This window comes from Equus quagga, chromosome 1 (assembly GCF_021613505.1).
Source record: "Equus quagga isolate Etosha38 chromosome 1, UCLA_HA_Equagga_1.0, whole genome shotgun sequence".
Classification (NCBI taxonomy): Eukaryota; Metazoa; Chordata; class Mammalia; order Perissodactyla; family Equidae; genus Equus; species Equus quagga.
The window spans coordinates 181,228,175-181,252,951 of record NC_060267.1 but is presented as its reverse complement, the minus strand read 5'-3'; the positions used below and the strand labels follow the sequence as shown (position 1 = coordinate 181,252,951).

General features: G+C 41.4%; 1 protein-coding gene across 10 annotated transcripts in view; it reads left to right on the top strand.

The window, feature by feature from the left end:
• Nucleotides 1–24,777, top strand: part of ANKUB1 (ankyrin repeat and ubiquitin domain containing 1) — a 51,114-nt gene that overhangs the window by 9,376 nt on the left and 16,961 nt on the right. For 3 of the 10 annotated variants that reach the window (XM_046657271.1, XM_046657251.1, XM_046657303.1), the window contains 5 exons: nucleotides 4,900–4,962; nucleotides 5,432–5,633; nucleotides 8,309–8,795; nucleotides 10,139–10,282; nucleotides 19,471–19,687. In XM_046657271.1, the coding sequence (XP_046513227.1) occupies nucleotides 8,706–8,795; nucleotides 10,139–10,282; nucleotides 19,471–19,687 (451 nt within the window). In that variant the 5' untranslated portion in view covers nucleotides 4,900–4,962; nucleotides 5,432–5,633; nucleotides 8,309–8,705. Of the gene's footprint in view, nucleotides 1–4,296; nucleotides 4,963–5,431; nucleotides 5,634–8,308; nucleotides 8,796–10,138; nucleotides 10,283–16,195; nucleotides 16,358–16,899; nucleotides 17,169–19,470; nucleotides 19,688–24,777 lie in introns of those variants that run through there. The other 7 variants (XM_046657323.1, XM_046657313.1, XM_046657280.1 and 4 more) reach the window with 7 other exon arrangements.

Sequence of the window (24,777 nt, the reverse complement as noted above, 5' to 3'; positions counted from 1 at the left end):
ATTCAATACATCTAGATGTTTTAGGATTGCCTAAACCTGCATGATTGTCTTCCAGTTAAAATAATAATAATAACAAATTACTTTTAAAAAACCAAAATTAAAACTCTACCTTAGAAGAATCAGGAATAATATGAGGACAGGAAGAATATTGAGAATTAAGAATTCTACTTCCTTTTTTCGAACTTGTTTTTATTCTCAAAAACCTGGCGTATTGCAACATAAGGTCCAACCTGGCAGAAGAGACAAGTGATTCCTATGAAAGGCTTTTCCAGACAGCAAGAGCTTCTCAGAAGTGGGTGTCAAAACAGTAAATTATCATACCTAACTCATTTTCAAAATACAGACTACTAGTTCTTAAACTTTTGGGAGGTTGAGAAATGTGAAGAAAGTTTTGTAGTCAAAATAAGCTTGCATCTTTTTATTTGCTAAAAAATTATTGTTTAATAAGTGTGACTTTTAAAAACATGAATTTTAAACTGAGGATAGCTCACTTTACTTTCATTAATCTACAAATTAATATGCTGATTGAGATCAGTCATATCTCAATAGATTGTTTTGCTTATACCTTACTTTTATCATTCTCAAGAAACTAAGTAAAGCTGAATTGAAATCACGGTTGGTAAGACTATTTACAGTGGAATTTTAAACAATAATTTTCTTCTGGTTTTCTTTGTATTAAATCGGGAGTCAGCCGGGTGAAAATCTCTTTCTGTTTACAATTAATTTTTTAAAATTTCCGGATAGCTTCGAGTTCTTTGCTATTTAGAATATGGTCCAGGGAGTTTGTTAGACTGAAAATCTTAGGCCCCACTTGAGAAAACACAGTCAGAATCCACACATGGAGAGGGGCATCAGGTGATCCAAAGACACGTCTGTGCCTTCTTAGATGGAAAGAACAGAACTCAATGACAAATTTTAAAGTTACAATAATAAAAGCATAACTGTATATTAAAAACAGATGCTATCAATTCTTTCTCAACACATCAGCTCTGAGAATTTTTCATACCAAAGCAGATACTCCTAAGGTGAATATACTACAGTCATGCGCTGCATAATGTTTCTGTCAACGAAAGACCACGTATAGGACGGTTGTCCCATAAGATTAGTACCATATGGCCTAGGTGTGTAGTAGGCTATACCATCTAGGTTTGTGTAAATACGCTCTATGACATTCGCACAACAACAAAATTGCGTAATGACACATTTCTCAGAATGTGTCCCCGTGGTTAAGCGACACGTAACTGTATTCTTGTAAGGACCACCAATCACTCAGCATTTCTTTACAATACTGTGTACCATGTGACATAAAATTTTATTTCTTATTATTTTGTATATGTCATATCACATGTATGACATATCAATATATCATAAATTAGAAAATATTGTAAAGTCAATTTAAACGTGTAATTATTTCAGGGTTTTTCAAAGGAACCTGAAGTAAAGGATTAGACTATAAGAGAGAGAATGCCATGACTAAGTACAGAAGTAAGAATCAAGTAACTGATTTCCATCTTTGAAATATGTAAGAGATCAGAGGACTAAAATATTAGTCACTGACTGTGGCATCGTTGTTTCTTTTTTACCCTGGTCTGGATCTTGTAACATTATTTTTCTCTTTCTCCCTTGGTGTGTGTCATCTTCCTATTTACTTGTTTTCCATGCATTTAACCTAGTTCTTTCCTACCATTATTCCTAGCAAGCAATTCCTTTCCTATTTCTCCACATTTATTTTGTCTTTACTTTTTCCATGATTATCCCTACTATCTGACCATTCTCTTTAAACAAAGCTTATTTACTTATTGCTTGTTAATTGTTGTCTTTGTCCCTTCTCCCTATTCCTTGCCTATCCTTAACCTTTCCTCCACCCCAAATACACACACACATCACACTAGACCAAAAGCTCCATGTTTTGTTCACTGCAATGATCCGGCACAGAACAGCCCCTGACACATAGTGGGGGCCCGGTGTATCTGTCCTGAATGAATATAACTAATGATCAGTAGAGCTTCATCTCAGATGAAGATCAAACGTCTCTTCACTTGCGTACAATCTATTGTGTTGGCACCTGTCTTATCACACTTCATCCTATAATACAGTTCCTGGTCCAGGTGTTTTGGACAGCTATCATCTTCCCTATGCATAGCAAATCCATTAAAGTCACATCATCACCAAATCTTCCAAAGATGTACCATATTCCATTGCACGTAGGAGGCACCCAATAGGCTAACTAAATTAATTTAAAACTCTTAGAAAAATAAAAAAAAATAAAAAGGGCCTCCAGATGCTAACCATACTGTTCCTACATTGCAACTAAGAGAATTTTCAAGTCTAATCTTTATCATTTCAAGCTGTCCCCCGATTGCTAAGAAAGTTTACAAGTCTGCTTATCATTTCGTTGTTACAAGTGTTAAAAAAAGAGACAACAGGTCCAAAATGGAGTCACTTGTGCTAAGGCCCACATCACCAAACCAAGACTTAATACCTAGTTTAATTACAGCCTCTCCCAGGAATAGAATCTTAAAACAGTCAATCTGGAATTGCCTGGTCGGCACTAGTGAGGCCATCTACTTGATGGACCCTGCCATCCCGTAACGGAAGATGACCTTGCCACAAACAATCTGCTCTTTGCTAGTGTAACCTTTGTCCCACTCCTTTCTGCCTATAAAAGTCTTTCATTTTGTACAGTTCTTCAGAACTCCTTTCTATCTGCTAGACGGGGTGCTGCCCAATTCATGAATCATTGAATAAAGCACACAAGATCTTTAAAATTTACTCCATTAAATTTTGTTTTTTAACACAAGGCAACTTTTAATTATATCAATCTACAATAATCTAGCTTGTCTATTCAGTTTCTGCAAGGCACTGGGCTAGGCCACTGGAGATACAAAGGTGACTGAGACACTGTTGTCCATCAAGAAGCTCACAGTCTAGACGGAAGGCTGACACTGACGTAATAAATGGAATGCAGTACAAAAGCTTCTGTAGTTAAAGAATGTGTGATGCCGTGGAAGAATATAGAGAGAGGTCAGCTTTCCTGGGGAGATCAAGAAGGCTTCTTGAAGGCACTGAGTTGGGCTTCTTTTTTTTCTTCGTTTTATTGTATTTTATTTCTAATTTAATTTTTTTGACTCATTAATGCATTCACATGGTTCAACATTTTAAGAGAATTGAAAGATAATGCAGATGCTGACAACACCAAATGCTGGTGAGGATGCGGAGAACAGGAACTCTCGTTCATTGCTCGTGGGAATGCAAAATGGTACAGCCACTTTAGAATACAGTTTGGCAGTTTCTTACAAAACTAAGCCTACTCTTACCATACCATCCAGCAATCACACTCCTCGGTATTTACGCAAATGACTTGAAAACTAATGTCCACGCAAAAACCTGCACTCAGATGTTTATAGCAGCTGTACTCATAATTGCCAAAACTTGGAAGCAACCAAGATGTCCTTCAGTAGGTGAATGGATAAACAAACTGTGGTACGTGCGGACAATGGAATATTATTCCACGCTAAAAAGAGATGAGCGATCAAGCTATGAAAAGATGTGGAAGAAACTTACATGCATATTACTAAGTGAAAGAAGCTTATCTAAAAAGGATACATACTGCGTGATTTCAACTATATGACATTCTGGAAAAGGCAAAACCATGGAGACAGTAAAAACATCAAAGGTTGCCAGGCGTTAGGGGAGAGGAAAGGATGAATAGGCAGAATACAGAGGATTTTTAAGACTGTGAAACTATTCTGTATGATAATCTAGTGTTGGATACATGTCATTATACATTCATCAAAACCCATAAAATGTACACCACCAAGAGTGCACCCTAATGTAAACTATAGACTTTGAGTGATAATGATGTGTTAGTGTAGGTTTATCAATTGTAACAAATGTACTATTCAGTTCAGGATTTTGCTAATGGGGGAGGCTGTCCTGTGTGGGGGCAGTGGGTCTATGGGTATATGAGAACTCTGTGTACTTTCTGCTCAATTTTGCTGTGAACCTAAAAGTTCTCTAAAAAATAAAGTCTAGGGGCCAGCCCAGTGGTGCAGCGGTTAAGTGCACATGTTTCGTTAGGCGGCCTGGGGTTTGTCACCTCGGATCCCAGGTGCGGACATGGCACCGCTTGGCAAGCCATGCTGTGGGAGGCGTCCCACATATAAAGTAGAGGAAGATGGGCATGGATGTTAGCTCAGGGCCAGTCTTCCTCAGCGAAAAGAGGAGGATTGGCAGCAGTTAGCTCAGGGCTAATCTTCCTCAAAAAAAATAAATAAATAAAAATAAAGTCTATTTTTAAAAAGATCAGACAGTGAAAAGTATTGTTCTTATCCTTGATCCCTGGTCGCTCAAGTCTCCTCTCCATGGGCACCAATGTTTCTAGTTTCCTGAGTGTATTTCCAGGGATGTTGAAGTATATGCAAATTATCTGTATCTATATCATATCATATCTATATCTATAGCATATATATTATATTATAACTATAGATACAATTTCCTCCTTTTTTCCTCAAATGTTGCTATACTACACACTCTGTTTTCCACCTCACTTTTTTCACTTAGTGCTATACCTTGGAGATTTTTGCTTATTGGTATAGAAAGAACTTCCTTGTTCTTCTTTATAGCTGTATAGCATTGTATGAATGAAAAATAATTTATTTAATGGGTCCCCTATTGGTGGATGTGGAAAATGTTTCTAACCTTTTCCTATTACCAAGAACTCTGCAATGAATAGTGCTGTACCTATGTCATTTTGCAAATAGCCATATATATTTGTAAGGGTAAAATCCTAGAAATGGAACTTGTAAATCAAATAATATGTGCATTTGTAATTTTAATATACATTCCCAAATTTTTCTATGTATGGAATTGTACCAAATAATACTCTCTATGGCAAAGTATGATTGCAGCAGACTCAGCAAGAGTGTGTGATCAAACTTTTGGATCATTCTCAACTTCCTGGTAAGAAATGGCATCATGTTATAGTTTTAATTTACATTTCTCCTGTTATGAACTAAGTATATATATATATTTGAAAGCCACTTGTATTTCCTTTACTGTAAACTGTTTATATCACTTGTTCATTTTTTTACTGATTATTGATTTGTGGGTACTCTTTATGTATAAAGGAAATTAGCCTTTATCCATAATAGTTGCAAATATTTTTCTCAGTTTGTCTTTGACTTTATATCAAGTAGTTTTTGCCATGCAAATTTTTTTAAATATAGTTGAATTTATCAATATTTTCTTTTATGGCTTCAGTAATTTTGTGACAGAAAGGTCACAACTAGAGGTGAGTTAAAAAATATTCTCATAGAAATATTATGAAACATTTTTTATAGTTCTATTTTTTACATTTAAATCTTTGTTCATTTTTAATTTCTCATTATGCAGGGTAAAAAGTATAACTCCACTTTTTTTTTTTTTTCAGGTGACCACCTGGTTAATCCAACACTACCTTATTTCCCCACACCATCCCCACTGATGCAAGATGCCATTTTTATCATATGTTAAATTCTTCTGAGTCTATTTTTATGCTTTCTATTTTTCAATTGATTTTTCTGACTCTTCATGTGCCAGGACCACACCATTTTAATTATTGTAGCCTTATAATATGTTTTAACATCTTGTAGGTAAGTGCCTCTCATTACTCTTCTTTTCCAGAGTTTTTCTAGCTATACTTGCTTATTTTTCTACATTAATTTTAGAACCCCCTCGCCTAGTTTAGAAAAATCCTGTTGGTTAACAATACAGTATTGTATACTCGAAAGTTGCTAAGAGTAGATCTGAAATGTTCTCACCACACACACGAAAAAGATGACTGTGTGAGATGATAGATGTTACCTAACCTTATTGTGGTAATCATTTCACAATATATACAAATATCAAATCATCAGTTGTACACCTTAAACTTACACAGCGTTATATGTCAATTATATCTTAATAAAACTGGAAAAAGTTCCTGTTGGTGTTTTTAGTGGGATAATATTAACTGATATATTTACTTAGGAAGAACTGATAACTTTAATGGTTTTGAACCTTCCTTCCGAGGTTATGGTATGCTGGTCCACTTGTTCAAGACTTTCATGTTTATCAGTTTTGTTTTCATATTTATTTGTATATCTCTTACATGCTTCCTGCTAAGTTTATTCCTAATATAGTTCTTTTTTTCTTTTATAAATGGAGTATTTTCTTCCATCACATCCTCTATATCTGTTATTTGTTTCTAGAAAGTATTAATTTCTGTGTATTAATTTTAAACATAGCCACCTAGTTAAATTATTTCGTTATTTCTAGTAGTGTTAAAATTTTGATTGTCATGATTTATTGGGTTACAATTATGTCTTCTATGATAGGGATAATTTTACTTGCTCTTTCCCAATTTTTATTTCTCGCGTCAAAACATTTTGGCTAGTATATTGAGAAGAACAGTAGACAACAATAGCGGTAATAGTGAATATCCTTGTTCCAAAGGAAGCTGAATCTTGAAAAATAATCGTTAGAACACTTTTTATTTTAAGTAACAGAAACCAACTGGAGCATGCTTAAGCAAAATGGGGACAATTTACTATGTAGAGACAGGGTGTCTCACAAGATTCAAGGGCAACAGAAACCATGGGAGTGCTCTCTGTCTCTCTGTGTCCTCTGGTCCTCTTCCTGTGTCTGCCTCATTCTTTCTTCTTAGTCAGCTTACTCTGCCATTCAGTCACATTTGGAGGAAGAAGATGGTTCATATAGTTACTAAGTTGCATGTTACAGATTCAACACAAAGTCCTATTTTCCTTCAGTCTGAAAAGAAAGGATTCTGAGAGTTCCATTCTGGTCCATCCAACTGTGACGGATCCAACTATGGTGACGAGAATAGGGTCACATTGCAAACATGGCTGCGTGTGGGCAGGAGAAGGGAGCAAGTACTTAATGACATCATTCTGAGATGGGCATTTACTCCAAAAGGCAAGTCTACGACAGTGTACAAAAATACATGTGTATAAATAAACATGCAGTTCATTCAGGAAGCTACAAAGCAGTTGGTTGTGATTTCTTAAGGCATATGAGCTTCCTGAAGATCCCCTGCCTTAGGTTGGTTTCTCTGGAAGCAGAGCCTGAGGCAGGAATCGGGATGCATATCAATTACTGAGGCAGTGCTCTTCAAGCAAAACTAGTAAGGGAGAGAGTTAAGCATGATTGGGAAGAAGACAGCCACAGACGGATGTAGTGTCAGGTAAAGTCCAGCCATGGCCTGATCTACAGGGATCCTCTGCACAATTTTCACCTCTTGATATAAGCAGGCAGGCCTTTTGTAGCCCCTTAGCAGTCAGTTATTGAAGGAGGTGCGTTTCCTGGCAAGGCAGCTGCCATCAACTGAGGGCAATTCTTCGGAGAAGGGGGTGTAGCTATGAGCCCTTAGCAGTCAACAGTAACAGTGGCTGGAAGTGGTGGGGGAGGGTGGACAACACACCCAAACAGCATCAAGTACATCCTATGTTAACATGCTTTCTCTCAAAACGTTGACAGATCAAGAAGATATCATTATGTTGCCACACGTGAAAAATATGAGGCAAAAATAGTTAGCTTTGCAATAAAATCCTTTGCCCGTTTTATGTTTTCCATTTTCTCAAATTTCTTATAGTTGGAACTCCAGTTGGGAATCAGAATGGAATCAACAGGTTGACATTTACCAAGCACCTATCACATGACTCACATTGTGCTCAGTGCTGCTAAGAATAAAAAGAAATGCAAGATGAGGATTCTGTCCTAGGTCAGAAGGAATTATCAGACATGGTTAACGATAGCATTAAACCAGGTGTATCATACTGGGGATTTCAGAGGAGAGTCTTAGAATTAAGCTGCAGGAAAATGCTTACTCTATAAAACTTGAGTAATGGTACTTAATATCTTTGCTCATTTATTGAGTGGGGTTTGAAATATTTTCCACCAACACTAAGGGAAGTTGAAAGAAATAACAATGGTAAGTTGTTCTAAATAACATAAAAGCAAGGACCGAAAGAAATACCAACTATATTGTGTTGCTATTGGGTAGATTCCATTAGGCAGAAATGGGAAGCGAAAGCCACAGAGTCATTTGCCTACACATTCATCTCCCTGATGTAAGTGGGTATTGTTCTCTATCCCATGGCAGGATTAGAAATACCATCAGGGAACAAGTACACAAAGTTGTTATGGAAACTAGAAGGCTTCAGCTCAGAGTTATTTACAGGGAACTTTCAGGATTATCACATTCAATTAATTCAACTCTGTTTTGCTTTACTCTGTGCCACTGCATCTCAATCAAATATCTATTTTGAAGGGTCATTCAATCAGCTGTACCCAAGTGAAGATGGATTCAAGAGGCAGTGGATGGTGTAATTTACGTGTGGCATCTTTGCATTACATGTTTGAAGCTTGTTCACACTTGCCCCGACCATTGTCAAGTTTGCTGGTTTCCATAATACGGGACAAAAGTGGATGTTGACTGCTGCCACCAGCAGAGAACGTTTCCTCCACATAGCTGCTGTCTGCCTTGCCCCCGATGCTGTGATTCTGCGGGACCCGCCTCTTCACATTGGCTCAACTCACCTTCGGGCTGGATAGCAACAGCTGCCTCCCGCCACCAATTTTGTTCTTACCTGTGAATCGGAATTTTTCCAGCTACCCAACAGGATCTTTGAAAAAAGTGGTGGGGTTTTTTTTTTTTTTTGGAGAAAATGAGAATTTTCATAGCCTTTGAGGGATCTTTTGACCCGTTTGACGTTTCTGCAGATGAAACTGTGGAGGCTGTCAAGCTGATGATAAAGGTATGTACTTTGTCCCTGAGCCACTAAGATGTTTATTAATTTTAACTGTGCAGTGAAGTTTAAACTGTGCATGAGGTAGACATAGTACTGGGGACATTTTTCAGCAAACAAGGAACCAAAACTATTTCAAAATATTGTTTGCTTACACAGTAGTCTGATAGGAAGATTGTAACTATGGAGGTGTTAGGCAGGAAAAGGGTCAGGAAAAAAAAAATGTAACTTTTCCTTATGAGATTTGTAGGCTGTGTATGGGCCAGATGGTATTACTGCAATTCTTCGTGAAAGGACACAAACAGGACACTAACTCTAGGCTATGTAAGTGGAGCATGCCAGTTTTCAGATGGCTTGTTTGGTAAGCAAACAACTATAAAAAACCAAAGGATTCTGGAGGTAGAGAGGACTTCAGAGACCTTCTGGGTTACAGCTTCATTTTGCATCCAGGGAAAACAGAAGCTCAGAGAAGTTGTTACCTAGGATCCATGTTACCTAGGATCACAGAACCAGCATAAGCAATAATTTGGGTGCAGTCACTTCCTTATAAATTTCTTACAAATATTCACTCTAAAATGGGAAATTAGGACAAGTATTTAGGTCCTGACCATCAAATGGTATTTAACTTGGAGATGACCATTCCCATTTGCTAAGGAGCACTTATCAAATCATAGTTAAATGATATTTAGTGGATTACAGTGATCACTGAAATCTAGATCTTCTAACACTGAGGCTCGTAACTGTTACGTATCATGGATCCTTTGGCAGTCTGGTGAAGCACATGGATTCCTCAGAATGTCTTTAAATGCTAAAATAAAATACAAACAAAGAAAAGGAAACTAGCTATATTGAAATACAATTTTCAAGTTTAAAAACAAATTAGTGATATAGAAACATCTGGGCTTCTTTGCTAAGACAATAACAAGTTCTAGCAGTGTATCTAATAACTATTACAATTTCAAAGTAGTGATCAGTATAAATAATATTTTGAGATATCTACGACAACTGTAATGTGATATGAAAATATCTGTGATTTCTCTCCATGACAAAGTCACAGGTACAGCCAACAACTGCTACTTTAGTATGTTGCCTACATGCATAATTGAGAGAAAATATCAATTTCATTTGGAGTTAATAAAAATAAAATATAGTTTTTTCCCATCTAAATTCTATCTATAAACTTTTGGGTAGTTCTGAAGACGCCAAGTTAAGAACCTCTGTCTAAAATATCTTCCCTCTTTCCCAAACAATTTTATAATGTTCAGTGGAAAAATGTAAAAGAAAAGAGATTACATTGCTGGTCTAGAAATGTAGAGATGTACTATTTTAATAATATGCTATTGATTTTTAAGGATTATTTCCACATTCCTCTCTCTGAGGACGAACAAGGCAGGCGGTATCTGGAGCTGACGTATGCTGGAGCAGCCCTGAAGGACAGCTGGAGTCTTGCTGATGTTGGAATATCTTTTTGTTCAACTCTCAAATGTTTTGTTAAGGTATGATGATCCGAATGACACCTGTCCAAGATGTCTTCCTCGTTTTGAATAAACTTGTGGGTGGTACCATAACTTAGAAAGAGGATTACTCTTCTTGCCTTCTCTTCTCTTCCGTTTGGATGACTGGTCTGATGCACAATTTGTGCTGTAAGGGGATAAGGTGCGGAGACCAGAGAGAGCTCCCTCTGTTTGCTCCTTCTCTCCCTCCCCCCCCCCCATCCCCCTGGCTGCCTATCGAAAACAGCCATCACAGAGCAACCCACAAACCAACGCTGGGATGAGGCCAAGGACGGATCTGGAATACTGATGTGGGAGAAAGATTGGGAAACTTCCGTGAGTTCACAGTGAATTAGGGGCAGCGGAGGGAGGAAAGGGAAGAAATTCTCAGTACCAATAAGAATGAAGGGGCAGTTTCTACATCTACAGCAGCCATGAAATAGGTGTGCACACAGCAGAGACAGCCTTTTTCATTTATAGTGTCCTTAGTCATGGTGCTTAATTTGGGGTCTATGGCTGGGCTTTAAGAAGTTTACAAAACCCTAAAATTGCAAAATATGCAAAATTATGTACCTGGAGATTTTCTGGGTGGAGGATCCTTAACTTTTGACAATTTCTTAAAGAGACAGGTGGTCTAAGGAGTTTAGGAGCTGCTCCCTAAAGTAGAAATATTATTCAGTACTAGTTTCTTACCCTATATGAAAACAAGAACCTCAAGGAACTTGTAAATTAAATATTCTCTGCTAAATGGGACACTAATTTGTTCATATTTAGCATTAAGAAAAATTTTTATGGTAGCCAAAGCTCTTTTTATTTTCATATGTTTTATTAATTGACTAAGTGAGAAGTCTGTGTTTAAAAGGAATACTCTAGAATATTTGTTAAGTAGCAAAAATAAGTCACAGAAAGATAAGCATTGTATGATCCCGTTTATGTAAACAAAAACACATATGTATATGTGTTTTTAATGTTTTATGAGCATTCATTCATGTATTATTTTTATATTCTTGATGAATGTTTAATTATCAAAGAAGGGAATAAAAACAACTCTGATTTCTTCTACTTTTCTCCCTCTGATTCTCAGAAAATTATAGCATAATATAGTACTTTTTTAAACAGACTAAATTCCATGTCATTTCTTAAATGTCTTTTCTTTACATCTTTAAATATTTACATACTGTGGTTTTGGTTCTGTACGGGATAAACCCTCTGAAATTTCCTGGAATTTTCCAAAGCCAATGATTATGTTCAAAACTTTTGCTGTTTGCTTCCTTGGAGATGGTGTATAAGGTCAATGCAAATATGTGAGCTGGCTGGAGGAATCTGACTGAACCTTGGCTACTCAGGGATGGAGATAAAAGTATGTTAAGAATGTGGATAGGATACTTTTTTTTAACTAAGCACTGACTTTTATTATTTAAAATTTTTAAATTTTATTTATTTTTGACTAGTACATTCACATGGTGCTCAATTCAAAAGATAAAAAGGATATACACTAAAAAGTCTCCCTCCTACCTCTGGCCACCAGTTTCCCTCCCGAGAGGCAACCTATGTTCACAGCCTGACTTATAAAAGTATTTCATAGGCCGGCCCGGTGGCGCTGCGGTTAAGTTCACACCTTCCGCTTCAGTGGCCCAGGGTTCACCTGTTCGGATCCCGGATGCGGACATGGCACCACTTGGCACGCCATGCTGTGGTAGGCGTCCCACATATAAAGTAGACGAAGATGGGCATGGATGTTAGCTCAGGGCCAGTCTTCCTCAGCAAAAAGAGGAGGATTGGCCCCAGATGTTAGCTTAGGGCTAATCTCCCTCCAAAAAAAAAAAAAAAAAAAAGGATTTCCTAAATTCTGCCAATAAAACATCATCTATCCCAGTGAGCCCAGCTGCCCTTGCACTGAACTCTGACCTTTCCCTGGAGTTCTAAACTGCTAATGACAAGAACAGAATGTAGAGGTCAAAGACTATTCAAGAGAGCCTAGGCAGAGTACCATGAGTCACAGGACCAGCCAATGCTTAGGATGTAATTATAAACTCTCAGGGTCCATGGAACTCTTACTGATCTTAATGTTTGCCTTCTCCAGTAGAATCACCTTTAGAAAATTTCTTATCGCTAGATTTGGGGAGGAAAATAATATCTTGAATAAGGAAGAGAGTCACCTGCAAAAGCTATAAATGTTGGTTTCCATCCTAACTTGGTTGCTGTTCAGATGAGGTGATAAAACAGGCCTATTCCGAAGTCCACAGTGTTTACTGGGCGTGTGCGATAACAATCCAAGATGGGCTGACAGCAACAGAATACCGCGTGCAAGCGTCCATGCCTCAAAGAATGCAGTCAGACCAGCTGCACTGTTTGATCTCTTAGGTAACCCAGGGCTGCGTTCTCTCAGGCCATTGCTTCATTGCACAATGAGATGCGTACAAACTTTAGTACCCTTCCTATTCAACCGCGTTCCTGCATGCAATTAGTTCCACGTTCCGAGAATCGAGGAAAGCTAAAGTCTCTTAATTTACTTTGGAACAACTTAGAAACATCATGATGTGAACCAAAAACTTGGCAAGTAAGCAATTTTTCTTTTCCAAAAGGTGCAAGTAGATACTGTTATCAAATGAATCCACAATATTTGGTTTCTTTATTGTGCTTCTATTTTTGTGTGAATTGCGAGGTTTTGCTTGGTTGAGAAGAGGGAAAGACATTAGATAAATTAAGAGGTGGTCTACTCTTCAATACATTTTTAAAGTAGACAATAGATTTTCCAGTTTCCCTGCACGTTACACCTTCTCCTTTAATGGTAATGTAGACACATTTGGAAAAGTAAATAGTGAGGCAAGAACATTGCATTAACTCTTCCTTCTTTGGGAAAAAACCCCTACGGAAACCATTAGAAATACTTTCTATGGTGTACATCTCCAAGTTCTGTTAACACAGGTGTCGGTCCTGCTCATCCTTTGCTGTGCTGTTACAGTTCACCGCGTTCCTGTAAACCACAGCACGAGGGCTGCGAAGGCCGGGATTATGGTCCAGCAGGTCGGGCTGCTCTTGCCTTCAATACCTTTATTCTAACCCATGTTATTGTGGAAACTATTGCTTGGGTTTTGTTCATTGTTGTCACCCAGTGCCTAGAATAGTACCTGGAACACAGTAGGCTCTCCATAAATATGTATTGAATAAATGAGTTTATAAGGGCCTTGAGAGAGAAAGTATGAAAATTAACAAGAAGGTACATAATTGTCAGAAACGTTATAGCAAAGTATCCAGGTGCATTTCAGGGTTTGGATTCCCTCCTTTACTGTGGCATCTCTCTACCTCCTCTACCCACAAGGCATGGCACTCCCGTATCCTTGCACTTTTCCCTATCCAGCATCAGGGTTCTTAGTTACAAGCAGCAGAAATGAACCCTGGACAATTTAAGCAGAAAATAAACGCATTGAAAGGCTGGTAGGTGGTTCACAGTCTTGACAAGAAGATTGGAGAGTTGGGCTCAGAGATTCCGCAGCCAGAAACAATTTCTAAATTGGGCCCCAGAACCAGCCCAGGAAGGCCACCACTGCAGCTACCTCTGTGCCCTCAGAGCAGGCACTGGACACTGCTGCCAGCCTTGCTGCCAGGCCAGCAGTGCTTCAGACCTGCCTCTGACACGGAGAATTCCCTGTGTCTGCTGCTTCTCTGCCCTACTATCTCCTAACACAAAGCGGGGCTGGGTGGGTAGGCCTGACAGGGGGCGCCCTGGTCACATGTCCACGCGGTACTGCAAAGTGGGCTGAGAAGCAGCTGCCGGGGATGCTGTGCCTTCTAAAGTCTGAGCTGGGCTGTCTCCCTGACACTCCTTCTGGCTGCCCTGCCTCCTTCTGTTGCCATGCTTCCACCAACCAAGGGCTGAGGGTAAAACTTAGCTCATCCTTTCTGGCATCCTTGAAATGTTGTTTTACAGTGAGAGATTGGATTAATTGTGGTACCACTGAGTAGATGTGTATCAGACAAGTTGGAGTAGTGTGAACTATATTAACAGGTCTAAAACGGACTCAACATAATACACATTTTAGCTTTGAAGAGGCACTCTTAATGTATAAACACCAAATCCAGGAGATAAATAGTATGTGAATTTAGATTTTAAATGCATTTTATACACAAAATATGTATAAACAAGCTTCTTAAAAATGTATAGTAATGGAGTTGGCCAGTGGCGGAGCAGTTAAGTGCGCACGTTCCGCCTCAGTGGCCCGGGGTTCACAGGTTCAGATCCCGGGTGTGGACATGGCACCACTTGGCAAGCCATGCTGTGGTAGGCATCCCACATATAAAGTAGAGGAAGATGGGCACGGATGTTAGCTCAGGGTCAGTCTTCCTCAGGAAAAAGAGGAGGGTTGGCAGCAGATGTTAGCTCAGGGCTAATCTTCCTCAAAAAGAAAAGAAAAGAAAATGTATAGTAATTCATAAACAAAAATATGTTTCTTAAAAAATGGCTATCTTTTCTAAGATGAGCCATAAAGAATAGTATGCAAAGAATTTTCGAAGAAAGATGTTTCAATTCAGTGTTCTAGACTCCACGTATGACCTCTCCAGGATGACTATCATCCAAAAAGAGAAGTTTAGGAAGCTAAGATGTTCACGAAAACATCTCAACTTGATTTCATCCAGCTCAATAAAAACAAATGCTATTTCCCCTTTTCGTCTCGTCTGGAATATTTGGGGCAAGTTTCCGCTTATTTGGTGCACAATTTCAAAACAGCAAAATATAAAAAAGCAGAACTTGTGAAAACAGTCCAGCAGTGTTCAAAATTTGCTTTAACTTCTTTCTTTCCATCTGTTTCTCTTTAACTTTTCCTATTTTATTGTTAATGCCCATGTATGTATTTACAGTGAGTTTGCACTTGTTTTTTGAAGACAAAAGTGAAATTATTCCCATGAAACAGATCTATGTATTTGTTTTTATTGAAAAGTAAGACACTTTGTATGTACCTCCTACCATGGTGTTTTGGTTTGTTTGTAAAGGAGAAAAATCTGATTTTACGTATGTCCAACAATGATTTGTGTATGACCTTGTTTATTTAACAGCATCTGACTTCCTTGGGTAGAACCATCAGTGTTCCCTCACTCAGGATCTTTAGGGAGGGGCATCATCTAGACGCAGAGATGCTTTCTCTTGTGCAGATAAGGTGAGTTGGCAAGTTGCAATCAGCACCCACCTGCTTCCTCTCCATATAACCACCGTGAAGAAGTGTCTCCAACTGGTGTGTCTCATTAGAACTTAAAATGGGTTTTCCCACAAAAACAAGGTTTATAAAAGGTGTATGTATTGAGTTAAAATAGTGCGATGAACTATGTTCCAGATACATTATGAATTAAAGAAGCCTGAAAAGTTCCCAAGTGCTAAAAAAATGAACAAACTCTTTAGGCGTTCATTTCTTGAGATTTAAGAACCGGGCTTCGTTAACAGTTGATAGTATTTTCTTCCTTGCACTTTTGATTTCCATCTAAAGATTGCCAGATGTTTTGCAATGCTCCCTCGTTATCACTTGTTTCGGAGCTGTATGAATGCCTCGGTTACCGATGTTTACTTTATGTATATATGACCCATCTATTCCTATTCTGAGAAGCACCTGTAAGCTTGTTTCTCTGCCCTGGTAGAGGAGCTAGTCAGCTCTCAGAGTGACGGGGCCTTTGCTGCTTTGCACATTAATTGCACATTTAATTCTACATATAAATCAGGACCCATGCCAAAAGCTAAAGAGAAGTCAGAGGAATCATAAAAGAAATAAGGAACAGCTATTACATAAAACGTAACATTTCTCTCTGCCTCATTGTCTCTCTATTCAGTTTCATACGCATTTCTCCCCGCCCATAGACGTCACGTGGATTCTGTTGGGCAGATACTTGCCCTGACGGAAGCGTAGGAAAGCGGGCGCCGCGGGGACCGGAACGGCTGAATCTGTGCCCCTCAGTTTTTGTTGAGCGGGCTTGTGAGGCGCTGTGGAGAAAGAGCCTCCCGAGCTCTGCAGACTCAGGCAGCAGCTCAGCTTGCAGGGCGGCTTTATGCTCAGCCCCAGAGGCCGCGTTTGAGTTACTGCTCCCGGGGATGTGAGTTACTGGATCAAAGCACTGCTGCCTAAACTTTCATCGCTAACCTTACTCCTTAAAGGCTCTTTCAAAGAGATCTGCATGTTGATTCTATTACGGCCACGCGTTATCTGGGAGGCGGGGAATGCATTTAATGCGTGATGAGCCTGAAGCAGGGAGGGGCCCCTGGAGAAACCGGAGACGCATTTGGTGTGGGGGGTGGAGGGCAAGAGAGCAGGGAGCGGCTGGAGCCCCCTTGGGCACCCTGGAGGCCAGATGCCCGTTCTCGGCTTTGCTTGGCGCCCCCGAGAGCCCCTCACCGCGCTCGGCGGCTGCTCGGTGCGCGCACCAGCCAGGCCAACAACACGGCAGTGAAGAAAAACACGATTGTCCTCAATCCGCTGAAGAGGAAGTGAAGCCAGTTTCATTTTTTTTGTTAGAAATGCGAAAGTGTTAGTAATCCTTTCCTCCCCACCCCCTTCGCATTTTCGCTGCTCGCTGGGTTTTTAGTTCGGGTTGGCTTGATGCAGCTGTTGCTAACGGCAGGATTACCATTTTCCCAGACTTTCCTTCTGAACTCTGCTTCAGACGTCGCAGTTCCACTTGCTTTCCTATTCAGACTGCAAAAGAAAAGGAACAAAGGCAACTATTTTCCCGTTATATTTAGTACTTCCCTTTTTAAATAGTAAAAGTAAATACATGTGGTTATTAAAAAAAGTCGAGCCATTCAGACAGTGAAGAGCATACAATGATAAGCAAACCTCCGCTCCCACCCTGAACTCGGTCCACTGTCCAGAGAGAACCTCACAGGAAGGGTTCTTTTTCAATTGAGGTAAGGTTGGTTTATAACATTACATACATTTCTGGTGTACATCGCTATATTTCAGTTTCTGTGTAGCCTACATCGTGTTCGCCACCCAAAGTCTAATTGCCGTCTGTCACCGTACACATGTGCCCTTTACCCGTTTCCCCCTCTTCCCGCCTCCCTCCTCTCTTCCCTCTGGTAACCACCAATCTTTTCTCTGTGTGGATGTGTTCGTTTGCTGTTGTTTTCGTCTTCCACAGATGACTGAGATCAGACGGTATTTGACTTTCTCCCTCTGACTTACTTCACTTAGCATAATGCCCTCGAGGTCCATCCATGTTGTCACAAATGGCCGGATTTCATTTCCTAGGGCTGAGTAGTTTCCATTGTGTATATATACCACACTTCTTTATCCATTCATCTGTTGATGGGCACTTAGGTTGTTTCCAAGTCTTGGCCATTGTGAATAACGCTGCAGTGAACACAGGGGTGCATATATCTTTTTGAATTAGTGTTTTCATGTTCTTTGGATGAATACCCAGAAGTGGAATAGCTGGATCATACTGTAGTTCTATCCTTAATTTTGGGGGGAATCTCCATACTGTTTTCCATAGTGACTACACCAGTTTACATTCCCAACAACAGTGTATGAGAGTTCCCTTTTGTCTACATCCTCTCCAACATTTATTTCTTGTCCTTTTTTTTTTTTTACTGAGGAAGATTGGCCCTGAGCTAACATCTGTTGCCAATCTTCCTCTTTTTTTTTTTTTGAGGAAGATTAGTCCTGAGCTAACATCTGCCACCAATCCTCCTCTTTTTGCTGAGGAAGGCTGGCCCTGAGCTATCATCCGTGCCCATCTTCCTCCACTTTATATGTGGGACGCCTACCACAGCATGGCTTGCCAAGCGGTGCCATGTCTGCACCCGGGATCCGAACCGGTGAACCCCAACTGGCAAACCCCGGGCCGCTAAAGAGGAATGCGTGCACTTAACCACTGCGTCACAAGACTGGCTGCCCTATCTTCCTCTTTTTTTTGCTTGAGGAAGATTAACCCTCAGCTAACATCTGGTGCCAATCTTCCTTTATTTTCTGTGTGGGTTGCCACCATAGCATGGCTGATGAGTGTGTAGGTCCATGCCCAGGATCTGAACCTGTGAACCTGGGCCACTGAAGCAGAGCGTGCCAAACTTAACCACTATGACACTGGGCCAGCCCTTTCTTGTCTTGTTAATAATAGCCATTCTGACAGGTGTGAGGTGATATCTCATTGTAGTTTTGATTGCATTTCCCTGATAATTAGTGATGTTGAACATCTTTTCATGTGCCTCTTGGCCATCTGTATAGCTGTATATTGGAAAAATGTCTGTTTGTATCCACTGCACACTTTTTTGACTGGGTTCACTTTTTTCTTGTTGAGTTGTATGAGTTCTTTATATATTTTTGATATTAACTCCTTATCAGATATATGATTTACAAATATTTTCTCCCAGTTGGTAGGTTGTCTTTTCGTTTTATTGATGGTTTCCTTTGCTGTGCAGAAGCTTTTTAGTTTGATGTAGTCCCATTTGTTTATTTTTTTCTTTTGCTTTCCTTGCCTGAAGAGACACAGTATTCAAAAAGATACTGCAAAGACTGGTGTCAAAGAGTGCGCTGCCTATGTTCTCTTCTAGAATTTTCATGGTTTCAGCTCTTACATTCAAGTCTTAAATCCATTTTGAGTTGATTTTCGTGCATGGTGTAAGGTAATGGTCTACTTTCGTTCTTTTGCATGTGGCTGTCCAGTTTTCTCAGCACCATTTATTGAAGAGACTCTCCTTTCTCCACTACATATTCTTGGCTCCTCTGTCAAAAATTAGCTGTCCGTAGACGTGTGGGTTTATCTATGGGCTCTCGATTCTGTCCCATTAATAACCTCACAGAAAGGCAGTTGGAAAATTGGCGGAGGGTGTAGAATCCACAGTTCTTCCAAATTAAAGTCCAGCATGATGGAGGAGCTGCTTCTAAACTGGCCTCCACAAGAGCAGTGTGGCTATGAACCATCACCCTCCTCCTGGGTATCTGGGTCTGCAGGCTGAGGACTGAGAACCGTCTCACGGCCCCGCCACGTCTCCTTCACTTTGCTCAAAGCAGGAGGACTCATTGACATCCTCAGGGCAGAAGAGCAAGACCCAGACCAGAAGTCAGAGAACTGAACTGGCCTTTGCTTCATCCTCACCACCTGTGTTGTGGGAGCTGGAGGCACTCAGAGGCACCTCCAAGATGTTTGTCCCTTGTCCTGTCCTCCAGACAGTGCTTATTCCTGAGCTGCCTCCTTTTCTCTCCCCTTAGGAAGAAGATAAGCCCACTCTCTACGTGTTCAATGCTGTGACCCAAGAGACGATGCCGATAATGGAGAGCATTTCCCTTCTTGGTAAAAAAGTGTCTGATCTGAGAACACTGGTATCTCTGAGGTGTGGCTTCCCCGTGAGCGTCTTCTGCCTCAGGACCCCAAAGGGACTAGAGATGTATGACTGCAACACCCTCAGGGACTACCAGACTGACATCGGTACTGCTCTCTGCATTTGATACCATGTAATACTACTGTTCAGTACTAGGGCCTTTGATACCAGATTCGCAACAGAGGAGGTGTCTCTAAACTAAAACCTCTGTAAGCGCAGTGTGGGTGTAAATGAGCAACACTTGTCTCTGGTGCCTGGGTCTACAGACTGAGAAATATGAACCATTTCATGGCCCTGCCATGTCATCTTCTCTTTGCTCAAAGCAGGAGAACTTGTTAATATCCTTGGGATGGAAGAGCAAGACTCAGACCAGTTTGTATTTTTCTCTTTCAAAATATATGTCAAGCATATTTAGAAGCAAGTTCAAGTGTATACTCTTTTTCCTCTTTTTAATGACAGTAGTAGCATGTGATGCACACTGTTCTGAACCTTGCTTTTCGCAATCTTGTTTTACAGTATTGTCAGTTATATGGAACAATCTTCTAAGCAGTGTGAAGCCAATACTGTGCAGGCTGAACAGGTGCCTCAGTGAGCTGGCATTCATCCCTGATGGGCAGAGTACAACCTCTCTCTAAGTACTGTACCTCCAGGTCATGTCTGCTGTAGCCAAACATCATTAAGCCAAACTCAAGTACTGTCATATTTGTTTTAACCATGTTGGAACCTTGTAGAAAGTCTTGCTTGAAGTGAATGAGTCTTTGCCGACATTAGCGCATCCTTAGGTAATGTTGTGGTGTAACATTTGTTGCAATGGAATTTGAGTTCTCCCAATTCATAATAGGGCCTGGTAGACATCCTTGAGTGAAGCAGTTTGCTTTTTATAACTGCTAAATTTGCATTTATTATTACTTCCCCTATTATATTTGCTTATTCTTTCATGTTATTTTTAATTGAGGCTCTCAAAACTTTGACATCAGTTGTCATCCCTGTTTTTGATCAGAAGAAGCAAGGTTCTGGGATTTCTCCCAAGAGTACCTCACTGTAAAGCACACCACTGTTCTGCGTGCTTGCTGGGGGACCAGCCCTGCCCAGACATGGCAGGGCTTACATGAGTGAGGGCACACAAGTGGTATTTGTCCCCAAGCAACTTATAATCTAGTTATTTAATGAAATTCCAAAGGAAAATGAGCAAACTAGGGTGACTGTTCTTCAGGCCTACGCTGCTCAGATCACTATGTGACATTCTAGAGCTGGAAGAGAATTTAGAAATGGCTTGGGCCAACTCCAAATTTTTATAGATTTAAAGAAAGCAGAAAGGTTCCCAATGGTGAAATGACCTGTATTGCTCAGGTGTGTCAAGAACAACACATCGGCCTCTGGGAGTGAGGGTCTTCAGATGTAAGGTTGGAGGCTTGAATGTGACCAGGGTAGATGCTCTGCCATGGTGAGAATACAGGGCGTGCAAGGAGAGGCAGGGAAAGATGGGCCTCGAAGGGAAGGAGGAAGAGTCTTTAGCTGGCTGTCTGACTTTGCCTAAAGCAGTGCAGCATTCCGGAAGTAGCCAGCCCACCTTTTTAAACTGGAGGGAAAGGAGTGCTTGATCATCCTCTCTTCCAGGTTCTCCCCTTGCCTGTCCGGGGTCATCCCTGGTGCTGTCAAGAGCTGAACCTTGACACCTTTCCAAAGGCAGTGGAAAATCAGAAGGCTTTGGAGAAGCAGTCAAATTCAGGTTGAAAATAAAAGATCTAAGGAGCTCAATTAGTCACTGCACATACCAGTTCATACAGAAATAGACAAATCGGCCTCTGCACTCTGGGCCTTCGCAGTCAACAGGTGGAAACAAGCATGCACGTGTCCTCGGTTATAATCCAATAAGCCGGCTCAGCACAGGTTGAAGGGCTCAACGGAGGCCGTTCTGGGGACTGTGGGGCTTGAGCATACAACGATGTGGGAAACATGGATCATCTGAGAGGAGGAAGGGAAGACATTCCAAGCTTCCAGGCCAGGAGAAAAGCATGAGCCACAGGTTCACGAACATGGGCTTAATCCAGGAGGGCAGAAAGCAGGAGACTGTTCTGAAGAGGGGAGGACCCCTGCTGAGACCCATGGGAAACACAGCTGAGGTCAGACTGAGGGGTCTCAGGGTGAGGCCATGAGCGCAGGCTTGACGTGTGCAATCAGAGCCCCGTGCATTCTGGAACAGGAGTGTTTCAACAGAAGTTGAATCTGATCGCAAGCAGCATGAACTATAGAAAGGAGTGTGGAGAGCCTGGAAGCAGGGGGGTGTGCTAACAGGCACTTTTGGTAACCCCAGCATTAACTAGTTCCACTAGCAATGGAAACGACAAACCTGGGAAACTCAGGAAGGAGAGACGGAATGTCATGCTGGATCACATAAAAGGAGAGGGAAGCACCAAGGCCGGTCACCAGGACAGCGGTGGTGAAATTGGGAAAAGGAGATTGTGTTTTGGGTCCTAAGCTTTAGATACAAGCAAACTCAGACAGTATGTTTTTTTCTGAAAGTAACTCAGCTAGTACTCAGCTAGTGGCAAAGTGGTGAGTACAACTGTGGAGTGAGGGCTTGAGTGACGGGGATGGGTTAGCAGACATTGCTGTGGGCGTCCTGCCCTTGGAGCTGGGGGTTGAGCCCTGTAAGAATAATAGAGAGGGTCATGTCAAAGTCCAAGGGCCAGCGCTCAGAACACGACAAAGGCAGGGCAAGAGGACAGAAGAGGAGTCAGAAAATGAGACACAGAAAGCCGTCAGAGTCACGGGGAGAACTGGGACTTTGCGTTGTCACAGATGACGAAGGGGATACTGTCTGGATGCTGGTAAGAGACCAGAGACAAAGTCTGAGAAAAACCTTTTGATCTGGCTTAAAGGTCATTGGTGAGCTTGGAGAGAGTGGCTTTAATAAAGTGGATGGAGACAGAAAGATCGTAGGGATTAAGAAGATAAGTAATAAAGGGACAAAAGGCTTCTTTGGTGGTAGAACATTTAATAATTAATTTATCAAGAATTTATCAAAGCTAAACATCCGCTAATATGTGTGATTCTGGGACTTGAGGCTTAGTGGCACGTCATACAGGTCCAATACACACACACACACACACACACACACACACACACCCCTTCTCTTGTATCAACCGAGATGAGACAGATGTTCATTTTCGCCCCATTTCTAGCTCCTAAGTCTCTATCCTGGCTTTGCTTTCCTCTTGCTTATCCACATGCTTACCTGCTTGCTATTCTGTCTGTGCCCAATGTAAGCTTGTAGAAAGACATTAATCCTTTCTGGAACAAGATGTGCCTAAGCAAATGAGAAAATGAAGGAATGCCTCCCCGTTACAGGACGATGCCTTCGGGACTTCTCACGGCATGCACTCAGGGCCAGCCTGAACTTGTCGCATCTGAGAGACTGTTCCAGGAGCAGGGCCCATCGGCTCAGACCCTGAACTCTGGGCTGGCTCCGGGGTCCCTCGACCAGCCCTTAGGCCTGTGGAGCCTGACTGTGCCATTTCAGTTCCTTTTAGAGATGGGAACACTGAGGCTCAGAGGAGTGAAGGGACCTGCTCGAGGTTATGGTGCTCCGGCACTCAGGATTGCTCCTTTCCCACAAGCGACACTGCCAGCTCGGCACACCTTGATTGATCCCTACTTTTGTTGGAGCCCTTGAAGCTCTGATCTATGTGTTGTTTTGCTCCCCATTAGGGGAAACCCAAACCAGAGGAATGGTTTCCACTTTCAGGAAGAAAAAGCCCAAATCAGATGGGCAGATATTGACCCCAGAGTATGGATGAGGATACAGAAACTTGGGGTACAGGGACCACCAGGGAGAGGCTGGAGCCGATCCCCTGGAATAAGCACTGTTGCTTGCATCTGCTTTCCTGCGGGGCTGGGGCATGGTGGATGGGTGTGCAGGTGGAAAGTGGGCGGATCCAGGTTTTGTAAATGCATACAATTTTGGGGGTCCTCTTTAAAAAAATTCAAAATTAAGAATAGAGAATTAAAAAGCTCATGTTGTGAGAGGCCCTGAAGCTTAAGTCTTGCTAGTTTTACTTTCATTTCAGTAATAGATTTTAGTTACATTTTCCAGAGCAATATAGCATTTTTCAAGTAAATTTCTACTTTTCAACAGAATTCCTAAGCTTATGAAGTAATTTAATGTGTGACCAAGGAGGCATTACAAATCAATTGGGCTGAAAGAGTTACCCAATAACTGGTGCTGGTTAACTTGCTTAGAAATTCTCTGTATATTTAAAAGTTGAGCATTAAGAGAAAAACTATCCATCGTTATCTTTGTTCTTTGAAAAATTAGGGCTGCTTCATTGCAAGGAACTGAAATTGATAGTTATAATACTTGTAATATTTGCTCCCAGAGAGAGAATTAAAGCAGAATAAAATAAGGGTTTGATGGAGGTGCCCTGCTGCTGATGAGCATTTAAATCCCTTCTCTGTCGTTTTCAGAATCAGGGCTCCTTAGCAGTGGACAGGTTGAGCTAGGAAGAGCCGAGACTCTGAGGCTAGGCAACCACCCGGAAGGACAGATGGGCCAGGAAGCACCCACCTGTAGACATTTAGCAGCGGGAGGTGAGCTTCAAATAAGTCCTGCTGATGCGGGTCCTGGAATAGGCAGGTCAGTCTGCAACTGGCAATTGGTAAGACGGAGGAAGGCTGAGGGCAAGGCTCAGGGAGACCCAAGCTGGCAGGGAGCTGGTGGGTGAACCATAGCACTGAGGTGGTGAACGAATAAACGAATGAACGACCTAAGAGAGGGAAACTAGACAAGCCGGTTGTTGACCCTGGAGGCTCTGACCACCTGTAACAGAAATCTAACCCCAGAGACTGAGGTTCAGAGTAGGAACTTCAGCTCCAGGCTCCGAGAACAGAGATGGGACCTCAGTTCTAAAACCCAAAAGGTAGGGTAGGAGACTGGGACTCAGGCTCGGGGCACGAGGTGGGGGTTTAGTCAGGAGGAATAAGGCAAGTTACTAGAGCGGGTCAGCATCTGAGCAGGGTGAACAGAGCACCACCTTCCCACCAAACCTCTGAGCTGCTGGCCTGGAATCTTAACAAGTGCCGTCCTCCTGGAATTGCGATTGTTCCCTGGGCCTGGGGCTGGGCTGATCCTTCAAATGGAGGCTGTGTCCTCAGCTGTGGAGGACCAAGGAGGCTGGGGGGACAGCACCAGACTACA